Consider the following 20,461-nt stretch of genomic DNA (forward strand, 5'->3'; position numbering starts at 1 on the left):
CTATTATCAATTGCTTATGTCATGTTGATCAAAATATATTATACTGGTTCTCTGTTGAATAGTCTTACCCCAAAACATCTAGGCAGTTCATTGCATAAGCAAAATGGTTGAATGTTGTCATAATCTGTCAAGCATATTTCTATACATTTATATTAGACATTTTTTGTAAATTGTACTATCATTTATTGACAGACCAACAGTAAAATAGTAAAGGTGAATCCTGTCCAATCTCTTGCAATCAATATCCCGCATACAGTTTATGTGTAACTTTGTACTGTTGAAATTGATATAGTCCTATGCCATACAGAAAAAGTGCAGCCTTGTGCATTTTCAATCATTGCCATCAAAACCGTAGCCATAGTTTACATCAGGAAATAGCCTACTGACAGAGTACACTGTTAAAATGACGACTTGGCTAAGAAATTTGACTCTCTTATTTGTGAACAATGACACAAAGACTTGTCATTCTGATGGCACTGTTCATTGACATAAACACACCAATCAGCCACAACATTAAAACCATCTGCCTAATATTGAGTAGGACCCCCTCGTGCCGCCATAACAGTGCCAACCTGCATCTCAATATAGCATTCGAGATGCTATTCTTCTCACCACAATTGGACAGTGAGGTTATATGAGTTACTGTAGACTTTGTCAGTTTGAACCAGTCTGGCCATTCTCTGTTGACCTCTCTCATCAACAAGGCATTTCCGTCCATAGAACTCCTGCTCACTGAATGTTTTTGGTTTTTGGCACCATTCAGAGTAAATTCTAGAGAATGTTGTGCATGAAAATCCCAGGAGATCAGCAGTTACAGAATTACTCAAACCAGCCCATCTTGCACCAAGAATCGTCCATGTGATTATCTAATCAGCCAATTGTGTGGCAGCAGTGCAGTGCATAAAATCATGCAGATATAGGATAGTAGCTTAATGTTCACATTAACCATCAGAATGGGGAAAAACTGTGATCACAGTGATTTGGAGTGTGGCATGATTGTTGGTGCCAGATGGGCTGGTTTGAGTATTTCTGTTAATGCTGATGTCCTGGGATTTTCATGCACAACTGTAAACTTAATTTACTCAGAATTGTGCAAATAATTCAGCGGCAGTTCTGTGGATGCAAATTCTTTGTTGATAAGAGAGGTCAACAGAGAATGGACAGACTGATTCGAAGACTGATGACAAACTGACTGATGACACTGTTTTGGTGGCACGAGGGGGACCAACACAATATTAGGAAGGAGGTTTTTATGTTGTGGCTGATTGGTGTATTTCCTTTTGAGAGATGAACTCAGGATTTTGAGCAAGTTACAGGGTTTTGCAGGTAATCCATTGTGTGGTTCAGTTTTTACAAATTGTTTTGAGAAATGCACTTACTGGTTTGCAAATGTTAAGGATGATTCGAGAAATGTACCAAAGCAACTGAGAAAAACTATTAATGCAATTCCTGGTGAACAACTACAGTACCCGTGGTACAGCACTGAAAGATCCACCAATCAGAGAACCGTGGCCAAGAAAGTCAGCAAAATAAGACTGGAAGCGACCGCCCACTTCAATGACGCGCTCTGAATGACACACTTATATATGCGTATATTTCTAATAAAATGTTCAACTTGAACTGGATTCAACATTTTTTTTAAATAATGAAAAGCTATGGTACTTAATTCCAAATTGTATTTTATTTGTAAATTGGTGGTATAGAGTTCCTTCTTAAATGCGATTTCCATGTAGATAAACTCCTATGGGATCAAAATCCCATCAAAAGTATGTGGTCACAGATCCAAAAATAATTAGCTCAGATAAAATAATTAGCCAAATCAAAAATAACAAGCATGAATAAAAAATCTATACATATTACAATATGCTGCAAAAAAACAACAGAACACTTATTATTTTGATTCACACTTATTATTTTTGGATCCGTGACCCCAATAAATTTGATGGGGGTTTTGATGCATAACTCCAATTTCCACAGGCAGGCTCTTTTATGTTGGCTTCTAATTTACAAACATAATTTCTCTCCCAACAAACATTTGATATGAAATAATACAAATACATGATATAAAATAATTAAATCTTCTATAACAGATAGGTTAAACGCAATATTGGCTGATATCACAATTGGTGAAAAAGGTAAATTACACTGAATTACCTGCATGAGAATATAGCATTGTGTTTGACACAGTACCACCATGTTTTTAAGCAAGGTAGCAATATCCAATAAACAGTCAATGTTTATGAAAGCTTATGAAAGATGTTTTTGTATCTATCAATTTTTTTTTTTTTTTGTTTATTTTTTTTGCCTTAAAATAAAGTATGTAATGTTTCATTTTACCCCGGAGCTGGTTGGTTTGGTGCATGCTTTACAACTCTTTAACTAAGTTTTATTTTTAATTTTTTTAAGACTTTGGAAGAAATTAATGGGTGAAATTCTTCTGGAACCCAGATGCTGAAAAGTTTTTTTTTTTTTCATTTTTTTTTTTTCATTGTAAGTGCCTCTTTTTTTTTTTTTATTCAACTTTCATAAAAGCTTACAATGACATTTAACATCAAACATAAGACAAACAGATATTGGGGGAAACATAAAACAGATCTTACATTATACAGAGTAAAACATTAAATTCTACAGACAATTTTTTTCAAAATATGAGATGTTTTTATGCACTTCTTATTTGTAGTGATTGACTTCAATGAGTCATAAAATATTTTAAGATCTTTACAAAAGAAATTAAATGAGGGCGCTGAAAAGTTAACGGAGCAACGTTTTCATTCTTCCCTCACACGACCGTTAGAGGTCGCTCGCAATCTAACCTGAAAGCGGAAGTTACCTAACAAGACAACGCGTTGTCATGTTTTTCCGGTAAACGATAAAACAACTGCAAGATGGCAGAGATCGGTCAGGACGAGCTGAAAAAGCTCGAATATTTGTCTTTGGTGTCTAAAGTTTGTACAGAATTGGACACTCATTTAAGAATTAACGATAAGGACCATGGTGAGTTGATACATTTTAAGCTTAACGTTGTTAGGAACTGTTGCTTAGCTAGCTGGTTAGTCACGATGTTTTTTTTTTTATTTTTTTTGCACAGTTTACAGGAACGTTCATCTCCATTATAAAAATAATACATTGTGCAGATTCCAACATTGCGGGTGTTTTAACATAAACAAAACATAAACAAAAGACTCACATCATCACATTTTGCCAGGGGAAGTACGGATTTACAAAAAGATATCAAATTGTTTACACACATTCACAGTTTTTGTTGCCTTTTGATTAAGAGAATACTTAAGCGTGTTGACATATTGCTTAACCTCGTTGTTAAAAGCAATAAAAGATGTTTTGGAATGCGCAAACTTACATTTATGAATGTAAAATTTTGCCAAGAGAATAATGAGATTAATAATGAAAGTTTCATTAGGCCTAATCTTAGTTCTGTTGAGGTCATAAAGACCAAAAAGAACATCCTTCCAAAACAACGTGAAATCTTTCTCAATTTTTTTCTGCAATAAAATTACAAATATCAGACCAGAAACTTTGGACAAAAGGGCAGTGCCAAAACAAATGGGTAACTGTTTCAATACTCATAGAGCAGAAAGTGCACATTACATCAATGTCTTTTTTAATTTTTTTAACAATATGATCATTAGACGGGTAAAACTTATGAATTATTTTAAACAATATTTCTCTAATTTTGTTGGTCAGCAAATATCGGTTGGGTAAGAGCCAGACCTTCTTCCAGTCAATGTTTTTCACAAATTTATTCCAGTATGGAACCACATATGGGACTGTGATAATATCTGTTTTGAACAGGGCTCTAATTAGTTTATTGTTCTTACCATTGTTACAAGAAAAACAAATCTTACCAACTGAAGTGTTAGTCAGCGATAGTTAGTCACGATGTGCGTTTCGAGTTAGTGTGTACATCAATGAACTCCAAAATCAGTTCTTATGTTGCACTGTTAGTTTATCTGTAATCTGCCGATTTATAATTGAAATAAATACTGGTTACTGCCATTGATATGGTTGTGTCCTGTAAGAGCTGCATGGCATGGCAGGTTATTTATTTGAAAATGTACCCAGTTGCTCTTATTTTTACCATAGTCAAAACATCACACTGTTACCACAGTAAAACTTTGATAACTTGGTATTAATCACCGCTGTTATCAAGCACTCTTAAACATAAAGCCACATATTTTGCTTTATTTAGGGGTTTAGTGTTAGCAGTTATTTATTAACTGATCTTTTAATGGAAAACTATGGTTACTATGAAAAACATTTGTTGGGCACTAATTATTATTATTATGATGATGATTAAACTAAACTGAACTAATTTTTAAAAGATTGATGTTAGACTCCAATATTTCACCCGCTGTTTCACAATGACATATAGATTTGGCTGTAGTAACCATCTACTGTGTGTTTTGTTTTTCAGCTGAATTTGTAATCAGTCTTGCTGAGAAAAATCTAATTTTGTATGGAAAAAAAGAAATGGCTTTCTCTAGAAGCTCATCATTCAAACGTTGTCTTGAGGAACAAAGGCTATACAATGCTTGAAATTGCCAAAATATAAATAAAAGGATATTTCATACAAAGGTGTACACTACAGTCTTCAAAGACAAATGACAACTGGCTCTAACAAGGACAGAAAGAGATGTGAAAGGCCAGATGTACAACTAAACAAGAGGATAAGTACATCAGAATCTCTAGTTTGAGAAATAGATGCCTCACATGTCCTCAGCTGACAGCTTCATTGAATTCTACCTGCTCAACACCAGTTTAATTTACAACAGTAAAGAGAAGTCTCGGGGGGTGCAGGCCTTATGGGAAGAATGGCAAAGAAAAATACATTTTGAAACAGAAAAACAAAAAGAAAAGGTTTGAGTGAGCAACGAAACACAGACATTGGACAACAGATAATTGGAAAAGAGTGTTATGGATCTTTATCCCATTGAGCTTTTGTGGGATCAGCTAGACTGTAAGGTGCATGAGAAGTGCCCGACAAGACAGCCACATCTATGGCAAGTGCTACAGGAAGTGTGGGGTGAAATGTCACCTGAGTATCTGAACAAACTGACAGCTAGAATGCCAAGGATCTCCAAAGCTGTCATTGCTGCATGTGGAGAATTTTTTTGAAGTAGTTTAAGAAAAATTCAAATTTTTATAATAATTTTTCACTTTATTAATGTCCTGACAATACATTGTGATCAGTTGAATGCCACTTTGGTGAATAAAAGTACCAAATAACTTCCATAAGAGCAAAATCTGTACATTATTCCATCTCTGTATGTGTGTGTGTGTGTGTTTGTGTGTGTGTGTATGCGCACATATAAATAAATGCAATTACATTTTTTATAAAATAAAATGCTGCTCAACAGTGCTTCACAGTATTTGTGAAATCATTAATGGAAAAAAAAATCGGATTACCTGTCAAGGCTGCAATGGCTGAATCACAACATGCTGATAAAACGCTTTCATTTGTGATGTTGCCTACAGATAATAAACAACCATTTAATATTATATAATTGTTATTATGAGTATTATTGCTACTTTTTGAATATTTCATTTTTATTCAGTAGTTATATTTTTTTCTTCAATTTCACGCATCCAGTTGAAAGGAGATTTAAGCGGGACTTTTATTTTGACATATTTTTGAGTTCTTCCTTGTTGTGATGGGTTAGTTATATCAAGTTTCCCATTAATGCTGGGATAGTCCTGTCCAGAGCCATATGGCTCTGGTCCTGTCTAGAGATGGGTGATACCACTTTTCTTTTCGATCCTATACCAAGTACTTTCAGGTCAGTATCGCCGATATTAATACCAATACAATACCTCTAAAAAAAAAAAAAAAATATGTTTACGAATTACAATTGGTAACTTAAATTATTACTTACATTTTTATATGTTTATAGGCCTAAGCTGAAAATTATTAGGCTGCTTTGTTTACCTTTTAAAACAATTTGTTGGTATAAGCCACATATAAAACCACAAAATTAACCATAGATAGTATTATATGGTTATTATTACTAATTTAAAGATTAAAGAGCATTACCAATGTTTTAACACCTCAAAATTTAAATAAACTTGTAAAAATGGTCACACAAGCCCATTATAATACATGTCATGTCTAGATTTGTCATTACTTGGTGTGAATAACTCCAGATGTTGTTCTTCTGTCATGTCAAGATCATCAAGGTACACACTCTCTCTAAAAAGCTGCCTGAATAATGTTCTGCTGCTTTAAAAGGAGTAAAGAGCTTTATATTTGACTAAACTAGATATAATGCTTGATTGTAACTTGCTAGGGTAAGTGTCACTTACAGCATTCCAATTAAATTTAAATTGGACACATTGTGTTAATTTAGCTATTTACAATTTTATAAATGGTTGAGCATTTTAACCACTCACAGACATGTCAGTTGAGTGCATAAGCCTATCAGTAATGGTGTGACAAAGGTAGAACACTCTTATGATATATTAATGTAACAACAGTAAATTAATTAAGTAACACCATTCTTGGCTTGTTTTTGGAAATGTAGCCTACATAAAGAATGTGGCTTGCATTTGCCCATACAAAGTAATTTTCATGAAAATTCTATTAATTACAATATCAAGAGAAGGGGAAATCATGATTTTTTATTTTTTTTTTTCATAATCGTGCAGCTTTATAACCTGCATATATTCGTTTTTTCTGGCAGATCCCTGATGGATCTCTCTCCCAAGCAGCCATGGTGCAGAGTGCCTTGGCCAAAGAGCGACAAGAGGTGAAACAGGCCCAGAGGGAGGCTGGTCTGATCTACGAGGAGACTCGCGGTGTGTTGAAGGTGTTCCTGGAGAACGTGATCCGTGATGCCGTCACCTCCAGAGGGAGGCTGAGATGGACTCAATCCTGATGGGCCTGAACAAACACTGGGTGTTTGTTCACCCAGTTTGTTCACTGCCTGATGGTAAGACATTCAGACTAGCATTATAGCTTTATCCATAGTCTCTTGGATATGGAATAATGCTGTGTTCCATTCTAATTGGAAAGTGACAATGTCCAACTTCCTAAAAGTGCAGTCTAATGCACTTAAAGTAATAGTTCACCCAAAAATGAATATTCCCATCATTTACTCACCCTGATGCCTTCCCAAATGTGCGGTTTTGCTGCTCAAGGCAGCATAAAAATAATCCTTAAGACTAAATATTGATTTGTTTCTCACCTACATTTATCATATCACTTTTAAAGACATGGATTTAACCACTGGAGTCTTATTGTGCTTCTTGGAGCTTCAAAATTGTGGTACCATTCGCTTGCATTGTAAAGACCTACAGAGCTTAAGTATTCTTCTAAAAATCTTGGTTTGTGCTCAGCAGAAGAAAGTAAGTCATGCACATTTGGGAAGGCATCAGGGTTAGTAAATTATGAGAGAATTTTCATTTTTGGGGGAACTATCCCTTTCTGCATTGTTTGCACAAATGCATAAACATTGCTTAATTTGGTTGCCAGTGGATCTCTTTGTTGACAATCAAACACCTGCAAAGCTAAAGGTTGCATTGCCATTTTGTTTATGTATGCATCATCCTCTGAGCAATGGAATGGAAGAAGATATCAAGTACAAATATCCTACATCCAACTTTGAACTAAGTACATGAATATAATTAAATGCATGCAAGGCTATATGGTTATTTTCATGAATACCAGAAAGAAAGACAGTCTTTTTAAATTTGTAGTAAAGCTAGAATATTTGAATAAATTGAAGGGACTGTTGTGAGCACTTCATGTCCTCCATCAGAATAAAAGGGAAGGGGATAAGAAAGACACTGATCAGGGCCGATATACTTACTGCATATTTTCCTTACTGTGGGTTAGTGAGTTCATAGATGGCCATCTGATTTCCTGAGGTCTGCTATCGGGACAGATGGTTGCTGGTCTGTTCTTAACAAGCCTATCACTTCTGCTCGTATGCCCTCTGGCCTTGCATGAACTTCAGTCAGCGCATGGTTGCTATCTCTTTGTGCATCCCTAATAAATGCTTTTTCCTGTCTTCACACGCACACCCATCCATACAGCTGACGGCAGGCAAATAGCAGCCAACATGAAGGGCAGAGGTATGATGCCCAATGACATTCCAGAGTGAAATAGGCCTCCTATGGAAAATAAAAACTCAACTGTCCATCCTAGAGCAAAGAGAGAGTCTTCCCATCTACAAGCTGAAAGAGTAGCTCATTCAGGTGTGTGACTTGAACTTGTACAGTTGTTGCCAAAAATATTTGAATTCAAATTCCGAGGTCCACATGGTGAACTCTACTCTTCAGTTCCCCCCTCAGGATTTCTATGGTTCTGGAGACTGGGATGGCCATGGCAGAACCTTGATTGTGTGGTAAGTCAACCATTTCTTTGTTGTCCATGATGCCACTTATCCGAACAAGATGTCCTGGAACTCTGGCATAAAAACAGCCCCACAATGTTAAAATCCACCACCATATCTGATCGTGGCCTTGAGGTACTTTTCCATATGGCTACCTCTTTGTGTGTGCCAAACCAATCTCTGGTGTTTGCTGCCAAAAAGCTCTATTTTTGTTTTATCTGACCAGAGAACCTGGTCCCATTTGAAGTTCCAGTAGTGTCTGGTGAACTGAAGATGCTTGAATTTGTTGTTGGATGAGAGCTGAGGCTTTTCTCTTGAAATCCTCCCAAACAAGTTGTTGTGATGTAGGTGACGTGTGATTGTAATTTTGGAGACTTTCCGACCCCAAGACCCAACAGATTTTTGCAGTTCTCCATCTGTCACCCTTGGAGAATTTTTGGCCACTCGAACCATCCTCACCGTGCTTGGAGACTATAGACACGCGTCCTCTTCCAGGTTGATTCTTAACATCTCCAGTTGACTGGAACTACTTCATTTTTGCCCTGATGTTGGAAATGGGTATTTTCAGTGCTTCAGCTTTTTTCTTATAGCCAATTACTATTTTGTGAAGCTCAACAACATTTTGCCACACATCATAACTTTGGTCTTACCCATTGTGATAGATGACTAAGGGAATTTGGCTTTTGTGTTACTTCATATTTATACCTCTCTGAAACAGGAAGCCATGGCTGAACAATTTCATGTTAAAACTTAGTATACCCAGGTTTTAAGGCAGTATCTTAGAAATGGTATGTCACAAGTGACCCGTTGGAAACACTACCTAGGCAGCAACTTTATGCATCATATAAAAAGCGCTTCTCATGCAAAGACTCAGCGCACAATTGGTTTTAGTGTAAGTCTAATTTGCATAAAAACACATGGCACACACCAATGTTGGGTAAACAAGTCAGCTTTTAATTAGATTGGACTGTTGAATAAATTATGTTTAGCCTAATATAAAATGTATTTCTGTGGCTTTGTCTGCATCAATTGATTTTTTCACTGAGCTTTTCATAATTAACCTAATTATGCTGCTTACCTTTTGGAAGTGGCTTTGCCTTGGGCAACCCCCCTATGACGCTGCTTATGTAGAGCCTTAATGTCTCAATCTGTTTCTGTGTCTTTGTAAGTGGACTACACCATCCGTTTTGAGGACTGCACGAGTCCAGAAACAGTCATTAACTACATAACGGACGGTTTGCTGTTAAGAGAGTGTGATTGACCCTGATCTGGGCCAGTACTCTATCATTATGTTAAATGAGGCACATGAGAGAACCATCCACACCAGTGTTTCCCAAACTTGGGTAAGCATACCCCTGGGGTTACGTGAGCTGACAATATGGGTATGCGAATAACATTCTGAGATTTACCGTTCTTTCAATTTCTTCACAGTCTAAAATAACATTCAAACCCGGTTCATGTATTTCTCACTGGCAAAAAGTATTTTCTGTGCCCTCTAGTGTAGAAACACCAAAATGGTTGTGTCAAAAAGGTCAGATAAATATGCAGTGAAATAAACCTATATTTTGCGAAAGCAACCAAAGAGTTTTTTAAGGGAAAGAAGTGGAATGTTATGCAATGGCCAAGTCAATCACCTGACCTGAATCCGATTGAGCATGCATTTCACTTCCTGAAGACAAAACTGAAGGGAAAATGCCCCAAGAACAAGCAGGAACTGAAGACAGTTGCAGTAGAGGCCTGGCAGAGCATCACCAGGGATGAAACCTAGCGCCTGGTAATGTCTATGCGTTCCAGACTTCAGGCTGTAATTGACTGCAAAGGATTTTTTTCTTTTTTTCATCTGTCCCATTACTTTTGGTCCCTTAAAAAGTGGGAGGCACATATACAAACTGTTGTAATTCCTACACTGTTCACCTGATTTGGATGTAAATACCCTCAAATTAAAGCTGAAAGTCTGCAGTTAAAGCACATCTTGTTAGTTTCATTTCAAATCCATTGTCAAGTCAAGTCAAGTCAATTTTATTTGTATAGCGCCTTTCACAACACACATCGTTTCAAAGCAGCTTTACAGAATGTCAGCATTTAACAGACGATAAAACTGCACCATTGTGGTGGTGTATAGAGCCAAAAAGATTAGAATTGTGTCGATGTCCCAATATTTATGGACCTGACTGTATATGTGTTATAGAGGGGGTACACAAAAAGATGTTGAATGTTTGAAGGGGGTACGCCACTGTAAAAAGTTTGGGAACCACTGATCCACACAGATGTGCTCTTTGGTCTGCTCAAAAAGGTAAATCCACTGACTGAGGCTTTGTACAAACCAGCAGTGGGTGTTAAAAGTGTGGTATCCTGAATTGATGGCTCAGGTTAATCTCATGCATGTCAGAGCACAAACCAAGCCATGAAGTCCAAGGAATTGTCTGTAGACCTCTGAGACAGGATTGTATTGTGGCACAGATCTGGAGAATGGTACAGAAAACTTTCTGCAGCATTGAAGGTCCCAATGAGCACAATGACCTCCATCATCTGTAAATGGAAGAAGTTTGAAACCACCAGGATTCTTCCTAGAGCTGGCCGCCCGGCCAAACTGAGTGATTGGGGGAGAAGGGCCTTAGACAGGGAGGTTTCCAAGAACCCAATGGTCACTCTGACAGAGCTCTAGCATTTCTCTGTAAGGCAAGGCAAGTTTATTTATATAGCACATTTCATACACAATGGTAATTCAAAGTGCTTTACATAGAAGAGATTAAAATAAGAATAAAAAAATAAGAATAATTGAAACAGTTTAGAATAAAATAAAATAAAATACAGTACAAACAGTCGGACACACAGTGGCACAGTGATCATTCAGTAAATGCACAGCTAAACAGATGTGTTTTGAGTCTGGATTTGAATGTGACTGATGTAGGAGCACATCTGATCTCTTCTGGAAGCTGGTTCCAGCTGCGGCTGGCATAATAGTTAAAAGCAGACTCTCCTTGCTTAGAGTGAACCCTTGGTATTTCTAGCTGATGTGATCCTAATGATCTGAGTGATCTGTTGGGTTTATATTCAGTGAGCATATCTGCAATATATTGAAGAGAGAGGAGAACCTTCCAGAAGAACAACCATCTCTGCAGCACTTCAGCAATCAGGCCTGTATGGTAGAGTGGCCAGACGGAAGCCCAGGTGACAGCCCGCCTGGAGTTTGCCAAAAGGCACCTGAAGGACTCTCAGACTATGAGAAACTAAATTCTCTGGTCTGATGAAACAAAGATTGAACTTTTTTGCCTGAATGTCAAGTGTCATGTCTGGAGGAAACCAGGCACCACTCATCAGCTGGCCAATACCATCCCTACAGTGAAGCATGGTGGTGGCAGCATCATGCTGTGGGGATGTTTTTCAGCAGCAGGAACTGGGAGACTAGTCAGGATCGAGGAAGAGATGAATGCAGCAATGTACAGAGACATCCTTGATGAAAACCTGCTCCAGAGTGCTCTGGACCTCAGACTGGGGTGAAGGTTCATCTTCCAACAGGACAACGACCCTATGCACACAGCCAAGATAACAAAGGAGTGGCTACGGGACAACTCTGTGAATGTCCTTGAGTGGCCCAGCCAGAGCCCAGACTTGGGCCCAGACCAATTGAACATCTCTGGAGAGATCTGAAAATGGCTGTGCACCGACGCTCCCCATCCAACCTGATGGAGCTTGAAAGGTCCTGCAAAGAAGAATGGGAGAAACTGCCCAAAAATAAGTGTCAAGCTTGTAGCATCATACACGGAAAGACTTGAGGCTGTTATTGGTGCCAAAGGTGCTTCAACAAAGTATTGAGCAAAGACTGTGAATACTTATGCACATGTTTTTTATTTTAGTTTTTTTATAAATTTGCAAAGATTTCAAACAAACTTCTTTCACGTTATCATTATGGGGTATTCTTTGAGGAAAATAATGAATTTAATCAATTTTGGAATAAGGCTGTATGTAACATAACAAAATGTGACAAAATTGAAACGCTGTGAATACTTTCTGAATGCACTGTATATTCAAATGCTGAACTACTCCAATGTAATTTTTCAAATGAAGACTATTGTAGTAAAAAATCCTCTTTAATGTGCAGGTGACATCTTGTAGTTCATGATGGGTCAAGAGGAGATCGACACTGCTTGTAAGATCCTGTAAGAGCGAATTAAATCCCTTGGTCCTGATGTTCCAAAGCTAATTATCCTCCCAGTATGCTCTGCCCAGTGAAATGCAAACCAGGATCCAGCACTATCTGGAAGTAGAAAGGTCCCAGTCCCAGCTTTTTTTTATTTTTTATTATTAATTAATTCAATTCAATATACCTTAATACCTTAACCATCTGCATGTACTTTTTTTTAGGTGGTCATTGCTACCAGTATTGCAGAGATTTCTTTGACAATTGATGGGATCTACTATGTAGTGGATTCAGGTTTTGACAAATAAAATGGTTTATCACTCCAAAACTGGCATCGATCCCGATCTCAGGTAACATCTATTCCTAGTGACCGAGAGAACATGTTGTGAACATACAGTATTTACAGTGCCTTTTAAATGTAATGTCATTCATTAACCCAGTTTTTGTGGTCCATCAACCCAGGCTAAGCAGCGAGGACGCAGAACAGGACCTGGCAAGTGCTACAGATTGTACACTGAACGTGCCTTCAGAGATGAGATGCTCACCACCAACGGCCAGTACTGTACTGTCTCTCTAGGTATGCCACTAAATTAATTCCCTAGTTCTCTACAGGGTTATGGAAAACCTGGAAATTTTATAATGGTGATTTCCAGCCCTGGAAAAGTCATGGTAATCAAATGGATATTTCACCCAAAATGAAAATCCTTTCAACAATTGAACAACAATCAACAATCCTCCCCATGTTATCTCAGATGTGTATGACTTTCTTCTGCTGAACCCAAATGAAGATATTTAAAGGAATATCTCAGCTTTGTTGGTCCTCACAATGCAAGTTAATGGTTACCAGAACTTTGAAATTCCAAAAAGAATATAAAGGCAGCATAAAATAATCAATACTACTTCAGTGGTTATGAATGTCATCTGTAGTGATTTGATAGGTGTGTGTGAGAAATCAATCAATATTTAAGTCCTTTTTTACTATAAATCTTCACTTTCACTTCAAAAAATATTGTCGATTTTCTTTTTTTTCCTTCATATTGCCACCTACTGGAGGGGCTTGGTAAAAGGTGGAGATTTATTAAAACGTTTAAAAATATATATATATATATTGATTGATTTCTCACATATCACTTCAGAAGACATGGATTTCACCATGAGTCTTATGGATTACTTTTATGCTGCCTTCAAAGTTTCAAAGATTAAAAGTTCTGGCAACCATTCACTGTCATTGTTTGAACCTAAAGAGCTGATATATTCTTCTAAATATATGTGTTGTGCAGAAGAAAGTCATACACATCTGAGATGGCATGAGGGTTCTTATTTACTTGAAATCGTGGGAAAATCAAAAGAAATCAGCCAAGACCTTAGAAAAAAACATCGTGGACCTCCACAAGTCTGGTTCATGCGTGGGAGCAATTTCAAAATGCCTGAAGGTACCACGTTAATCTGTACAAACAATAGTACGCAAGTATAAACACCATGGTACCACGCAGCCATCATACTGCTCAGGAAGGAGACCCATTCTCCTAGAGATGAATGTAGTTTGGGGTGAAATGTGAAAATCAATACCAGAACAACAGTAAAGGACCTTGTGAAGATGCTGGAGGAAACAGGTAGACAAGTATCTATATCCACAGTATAACAAGCCCTATATTGACATAACCTGAAAAGCTGCTCAGCAAGGAAGAAGCCACTGCTACAAAACCACCTCCAAAGTTGTGGCAAAATGGCTTAAAGACTACAAAGTCAAGGTATTGGAGTGGCAATCACAAAGCCCTGACCTCAATCCGATAGAACATTTGTGGGCAGAACAGAAAACGTGTGTGTGAGCAAGGAGGCCTACCAACCTGATGCAGTTACACCAGTTATGTCTGGAGGAATGGGCCAAAATTCCAGCAACTTATTGTGAGAAGCTTGTGCAAGGCTTCCAAAAACATGTGACCCAAGTTAAACTATTTAAAGGCAATGCTACCAAATACTAACAAAGTGTATGTAAACTTCTGACCCATTGGGAATGTGATAAAAGAAATAAAAGCTGAAATAAATCATTACTATTATTCTGACATTTCACATTCTTAAAATAAAGTAGTGATCCTAACTGACCTAAGACATGGAATGATTTCTATGATTTAAATGTCAGGAATTGTGAAAAACTGAGTTTAAATGTATTTGGCTAAGATGTATTTAAATTTCTGACTTCAACTGTATGTACTGAAAAATAATGGAATGTACTCCTGTAAGGGTTTTGGGTATACAAGCATCAATTCCCATATCAACTGAACAAGATAAATGTTTCTTGTCTCTGTTTGTGTCAGATGGCTGAGGTTCCCCTGGAGCCCATGCTGTGTAAGATGTTGATCATGTCTGTCCATCTTGGCTGCAGTGAAGAGATGCTGACCATTGTGTCAATGCTCTCAGTACAGAACGTCTTCTACAGACCAAAGGTGCTCCTCCAGGCAACACTGCCCATACACACAAACTGTTTCCAGATCCATGAGTGATCAAGAAACAGTTTAAATCAATAAGACAAGTCTCTGTCAACTCCTATAAGGAATGCAAGCAGACTTAAGATATTTATCTCCTCATGTCTTTCATCTGATTCTCAGGACAAACAATCTCTGGTAGACCAGAAGAAGGCCAAGTTTCACCAGCCTGTAGGAGACCACCTCACTTTGTTGGCTGTTTATAACTCTTGGAAGAACAACAAGTTCTCCAACCCCTGGTGCTATGAAAACTTCATCCAGGCGTGATCTCTCCAATGCACTCAGGACATTCGCAAACAGATGCTGGGTATTATGGACAGGTGAACTTTATAAGGCTTCCCTCATGTTATGTTACACACTGTACACTTTACACTACATAACAATTTAAAAATCTTTGTGTCTCGGATCAGGCACAAACTGGACATGGTATCGTGTGACAAATCTACAGTGCATGTGTAGAAGGCCATCAGTGGTTTCTTCTGGAATGTAACCAAAAAGGACCCACTGGAAGGATACAGGACCCTTATAGACCAGCAGGTGGTGTACATCCACCCATCTAGTGCATTGTTCAATTGCCAACCAGAATGGTAATCTTGCAGAAGGAGTGTTATTAAATTAAGGGTCTATTATTATGTATTTTTCTTGTGCTAAAGCTGGTTTTTCTCTCATCAGGCTGGTATACCATGAGCTTGTGTTGACCACCAAGGAGTACATGAGGGAGGTGACCACCATTTACCCGAGGTGGCTGGTAGAATTTGCTCCAGCTTTCTTCAAAGTGTCCGATCATAAACGCCCCAGCAAGCAGAAGAAACAGCAGAAGTTGGAGATCCTCTACAATCGCTATGAGGAACCAAATGCCTGGAGAATCTCCAGAGTCTTCAGATGACGCTAGAACATTCTCACAAGGTCCTCATAGACTGCAAGTGTCTGATGCTGCTGCTGCTGGCTGAAGCAAAGACTGGGGGCTGAGTGGAGGATAACATGAACAGATGCTACAAAAATGTGCTTAAAATCATTCTTTCTGTAAGGGCCCATTTGTAGGTGCCAGATTCATCCCTCTACTGTGAACTGCATTTGAATTTTTGAATTTGTTCAAAAATAAAGCTGACCTGATGTTCTGCTTCTACTCTATGCTTTTTATGTCTCGCTTCTGTTTATTTTACACTGCTGAGAGGAAAAGATTCTCACTTTGAATCATGTAAATAACTAAATATGAAATAAAATTGGTAAACATTTATAATAAACATACATAACATTAATAGCCCAACAATAAATGTTAAATCTGGTCAGTTTAGTTTTTGGACAAGCCATTCTTTGAACATGTCAAACTGATCATTTTTATGAATTAATGAATGTTACATTTATAAAGCGCTTATCTGACACTATACTCAAAGCACTTTACACAGTGAACAGGGGGCCAAGAGTCACACCATCAGTGTGCAGCATCCACCTGAATGATGCAACAGCAGCCATAGTGCGCCTGTACGCTCACCACACACCAGCTATTGATGGAGAGGAGACCGTAGAGTTATAGAGCCAATTAATGGATGGGGATTATTAGGAGGCCATGATTGATAAGGGCCAATGGGGGGAATTTGGCCCTTATGGAAAAGAGTAGGGGGTGTAACCCCGGTGTCCTGGCCAAATTGGGATTTGTAATGACCACAGCGAGTCAGTTTAACATCTCATCTGAAGGACAGTGCCTTTTTACAGTGTAGTGTCCCCATCACTATACTGGGGCATTAGAACCTGAATGGGTAAGCACACCATGCTGGACTCCCTAATACCTCTTCCAGCAGCAAACCAAAATGTTTTATATAGTTACAGCCTGTGTTGTCCTATCTTGGGATCATTTATGACAGTTTAAATTAAACTGTCTTTTAAAAAGGCTCACTAGGATTGTTGTGTTTCTGCCTTTTGCCAAGTATTCAATTGGTTTACTATTGGAGTGTATATTACATGTAAACTCTGTGGCTACATTTTTGGTAATTCCCCACAAAAATATTACTTAAATTAAGGATAGTTTTTATGAAGGCAAATGAGGAAAAAGTAAAGAGACAATATATTTAATATATGTCGAAGATGATTTTCTTTTATGCTTACAGAAAATGATATAGTTACATGTTGCAAACTTTAACAAGAATCTCAGAGTCTCAAAATAAAATTCTAATTCATGTATTTGACAAGAGATGAGCCACAAGATAAATGTTTGTAGCAGTTAAACAAAATATAGGTACAATTGTTGTGCATAGTTGACCAATCAAGTCTTTATTTCAACCATAAACAAAGTCTCTAAATCATAATTGGTCATAAGACATCATCTTATGTATGGATACATGGGAGTTCCCAAAGGCTGTCTACTCAAGTGTGCCCTCTATTGCCACTAACATACTGTATATAAAGAAATGTGTTTTATGATTGTCAGACTTTATATTCTGGGTTAATAGTTAGTGGAGACAAGGACTAGTCACTTTTCCTCAATAGTCAATTTCTGTATAGGCATATACCTTAAAGTCTTGGGTGCAAAAAAAAAAAGCTTTGAACATTTATAAAAGATATGGTTGAAAACACGTTGACCAATTGTGTCAACATGCCCCAATAGTAGGGCCCAATAGATCTGTTTGCACACAAAAGAGCTCAGCTTTATTAATTGCAATCATAAGAAATAGAGACTGTTCTCATGGTATAGTAGTAATATTGGGTCTTTATTAAGCAATCTCTTAAACCACAATAATGTGTTTAGATTAGAGAGGCCTCACAAGTGAGAGGAATGCAGAGTCCCTAATGAGATTAACTTAAAAAAACAAAAACATAGCCTTATATACAAGTGGATGGGGTGGGCATGTGCAACAGATGCAGGGCGAAGTAAACTGGACAGGGATGGGGGACATGGGAGAATGTTGGTGGCATTAGTACATGTAGCCTTTGGAGTATGGCTGAGAGCCCATGTTGGTGGCAGCTGGTTCAGAAGGGTAGGACACCCCATCGTCGAGGTGAGATAGCGGTACGGTGTCCTCTTCATTGACATAGCGCTCGAATTCTGCCTTCAGACTTGGACGCTGATTGTCAGGAAAAGCCAAGGATATAAGAGCTTCTGGCTCACACACAAATTTGTAAACATAACGCTCGCCTGCCACCTAAAAACAGAAAGTTTCATTTTAGTGAACAGTGTAATGAAATAGTAATCAGAGCTGGTGATATTGAAGTATTACTTCTTAATAGGTCCAACTAAAAGTGAAAACAGTATTAAAAACAATAGAATTATGCCATACCTTTTGCATAATTCCCTTCTCATAATAGTAGCGCAAAGAGCGACTCAGTTTGTCGTAGTTCATGGCTGGGCGGTTCTTCTGCATCCCCCACAATCTTGCCACCTTGAGTATCCAAAACAAAATTATAATAATAATTATATTATTAGAACAGTGTGTGTGTGTGTAATATATATATATATATATATATATTACACACACACACACACACACACAGTATATTGTTGACCAATATCTTTATCCATATTTCACACTGTTCTACATTTAATTGGGTCATAATAGCACTAGGGCTGCAACTAATGATTATTAGGCAGTTATTGCAAGGGTTAATCATTAGCTTTTAACAGATTATTTAGCTTGTGCCCAGTCAAAAGATTGTATGAAACATCCATACTAACAATAAAGAGGACTAAATAATCTTTTACAAATACTCCTTATTAAATTGAATTCAGTAAAAAAAAATCACTGCAAAAGAAATCCTATTGTTATCAAGTGTTTTTGTATTGTTTTCCATTTAAAATTGACAAAAAATCCTTAAAACAAGATACATTTACTTAAGAATCAATGTATAAGTTATTTAGACTTGCTTTAAGAGAATGTATCTTAAATATATAATTATATTTTGTATATAAATGTATTTGTTCCACTCATTCTCCTGTGGAGTGCAGTAAAGACAAAATATACTAACAATTATATTTTGTAATATATTTGTTAATAGTAATAGATCCAAGATCTATTCTCTGAAAGCAAGTATAAATATCTTATATGCTGCTTATCAGGTGAATGCAAGGATTTTTAATATTACTTTCAACATTCACAGTTAACAATTTTTCATTCTGCAGTATAGCTGCTAAAGGAGTTTTAGATATTTATATTGGAAAACAAACCAAAACAAAAACAAGTCAAAACAAAAATATATTTTTTTGCAGTGTGTAATGTGGTGAGGACAACTCTCCCCTTTCTGTTCACTTCAATCTATCTTTAACTCACAAAAAAAAAACTCTCTTATTAATAAAGCTGCGTATTATCTTTGCGATAAGAAACACACAGTGAGGCATATATTATGATTCAATAAATCACGAGCCATCATATTATAATCTATCTGCAATAAAGGGGACCTATTATGCTAAATTCATTTTACATGGTGTTTGAACATAAATGTGTGTTGGCAGTGTGTGTACACAAGCACCCTATAATTATAAAAATCCACCCAGTCCTTTTTTTTAAAATCCCTATTAATCATAAGCACTGTCTCAGAACAAGCCGGTCACAGATCCTGTACAAAGTGACGTCAATTTGTACAGGCCCTGCCCACGACTGTTGACGGACACTGCCAAAGAACCGTTTTGTTTGTGTGTTGTTTCATTATAGCACATAGCAAATGTTTTGGCAGTATTTGTGTGTGTGTGTGTGTGTGTGTGTGTGTGTGTGTGTGTGTGTGTTGCTCATCCATCATTGCAAAATTGCTGAAAAAAACTCTACAAAAAATAAATACATTTATCAAATAACCATTCTGAAATTTCCTGGTTCATTCTCAAAGTTGTTACTTCTGATGGAGTCTCTCCCTCATCAGTGTCTGACTACGGTTAAAACATATGAAGCTGAACAGCACTATTTTTTGCTGTCAATCATATTGCTTATGATGTCTAGTTATCTGAAGAAAAGATGTAAAAACTCCCCCCTATTCTGAATACAGGGCGGGGAGCACCAGCTCATTTGCATTTAAAGACACAAAAACAGCTAATTTTTATTCCCACCCCAAAATTGCCATTTTCAACATGGTATAATAAATTATCTGTAGGGTATTAGGAGTTGAAACTTCACAGACACATTCTGGGGACACCAAAGATTTAAATTAAATCTTATGAAAAGGGGCATAATAGGTGCCCTTTAAGCATGCGTGCTCAAGAAACAAGTATCCGCGCGATGTATGCATCAACCGGATGCAATTTCAATCTCTCCCCCTTAAGCTGCGTTCACACTGCCAGCGACACAGAGTGACAAAACATTTTCAATGAGAGCTGGCGACTTCCGGCAACATGAGCGACCATTGGCGACTGGATGTGGGCGTGTCCAGCGACACACCAAAGTTGAGAAATGTTTCATTTATGCAAATAAAGAGCGACTTTTGGGAGTGACAGCCAATACGAGAGAAGATGGAAGAGCTCACGCAATCCTAATATTTTAATAATAATATTAATTGTAAAGAAACAGTGCCAT

At 37.4% G+C, this 20,461-nt stretch overlaps 1 protein-coding gene, 1 long non-coding RNA gene and 1 pseudogene across 3 annotated transcripts in view; 2 read left to right on the top strand and 1 right to left on the bottom strand.

Annotated features, from left to right (window-relative positions):
- Positions 1-2,851: 2,851 nt before the first annotated feature.
- On the top strand, positions 2,852-4,463 carry LOC127633848 (uncharacterized). The gene is made up of 2 exons (XR_007969266.1): positions 2,852-2,994; positions 4,433-4,463. It is a non-coding gene; the product is annotated as an uncharacterized LOC127633848 (long non-coding RNA).
- Positions 4,464-9,739: 5,276 nt separating this feature from the next.
- On the top strand, positions 9,740-16,079 carry LOC127633847 (ATP-dependent RNA helicase DHX8-like; annotated as a pseudogene).
- A 1,579-nt stretch (positions 16,080-17,658) lies between these two features.
- Positions 17,659-20,461, bottom strand: part of etv4 (ETS variant transcription factor 4) — a 31,871-nt gene continuing 29,068 nt past the window's right edge. For both annotated transcript variants that reach the window (XM_052113269.1, XM_052113270.1), the window contains exons 11-12: positions 18,245-18,346; positions 17,659-18,109 (exon numbers count right to left, since the gene is read on the bottom strand). In XM_052113269.1, the coding sequence (XP_051969229.1) occupies positions 17,882-18,109; positions 18,245-18,346 (330 nt within the window). In that variant the 3' untranslated portion in view covers positions 17,659-17,881. The remainder of the gene's footprint in view (positions 18,110-18,244; positions 18,347-20,461) is intronic.

The sequence above is a fragment of the Xyrauchen texanus genome, chromosome 40 (genome assembly GCF_025860055.1).
Source record: "Xyrauchen texanus isolate HMW12.3.18 chromosome 40, RBS_HiC_50CHRs, whole genome shotgun sequence".
Classification (NCBI taxonomy): Eukaryota; Metazoa; Chordata; class Actinopteri; order Cypriniformes; family Catostomidae; genus Xyrauchen; species Xyrauchen texanus.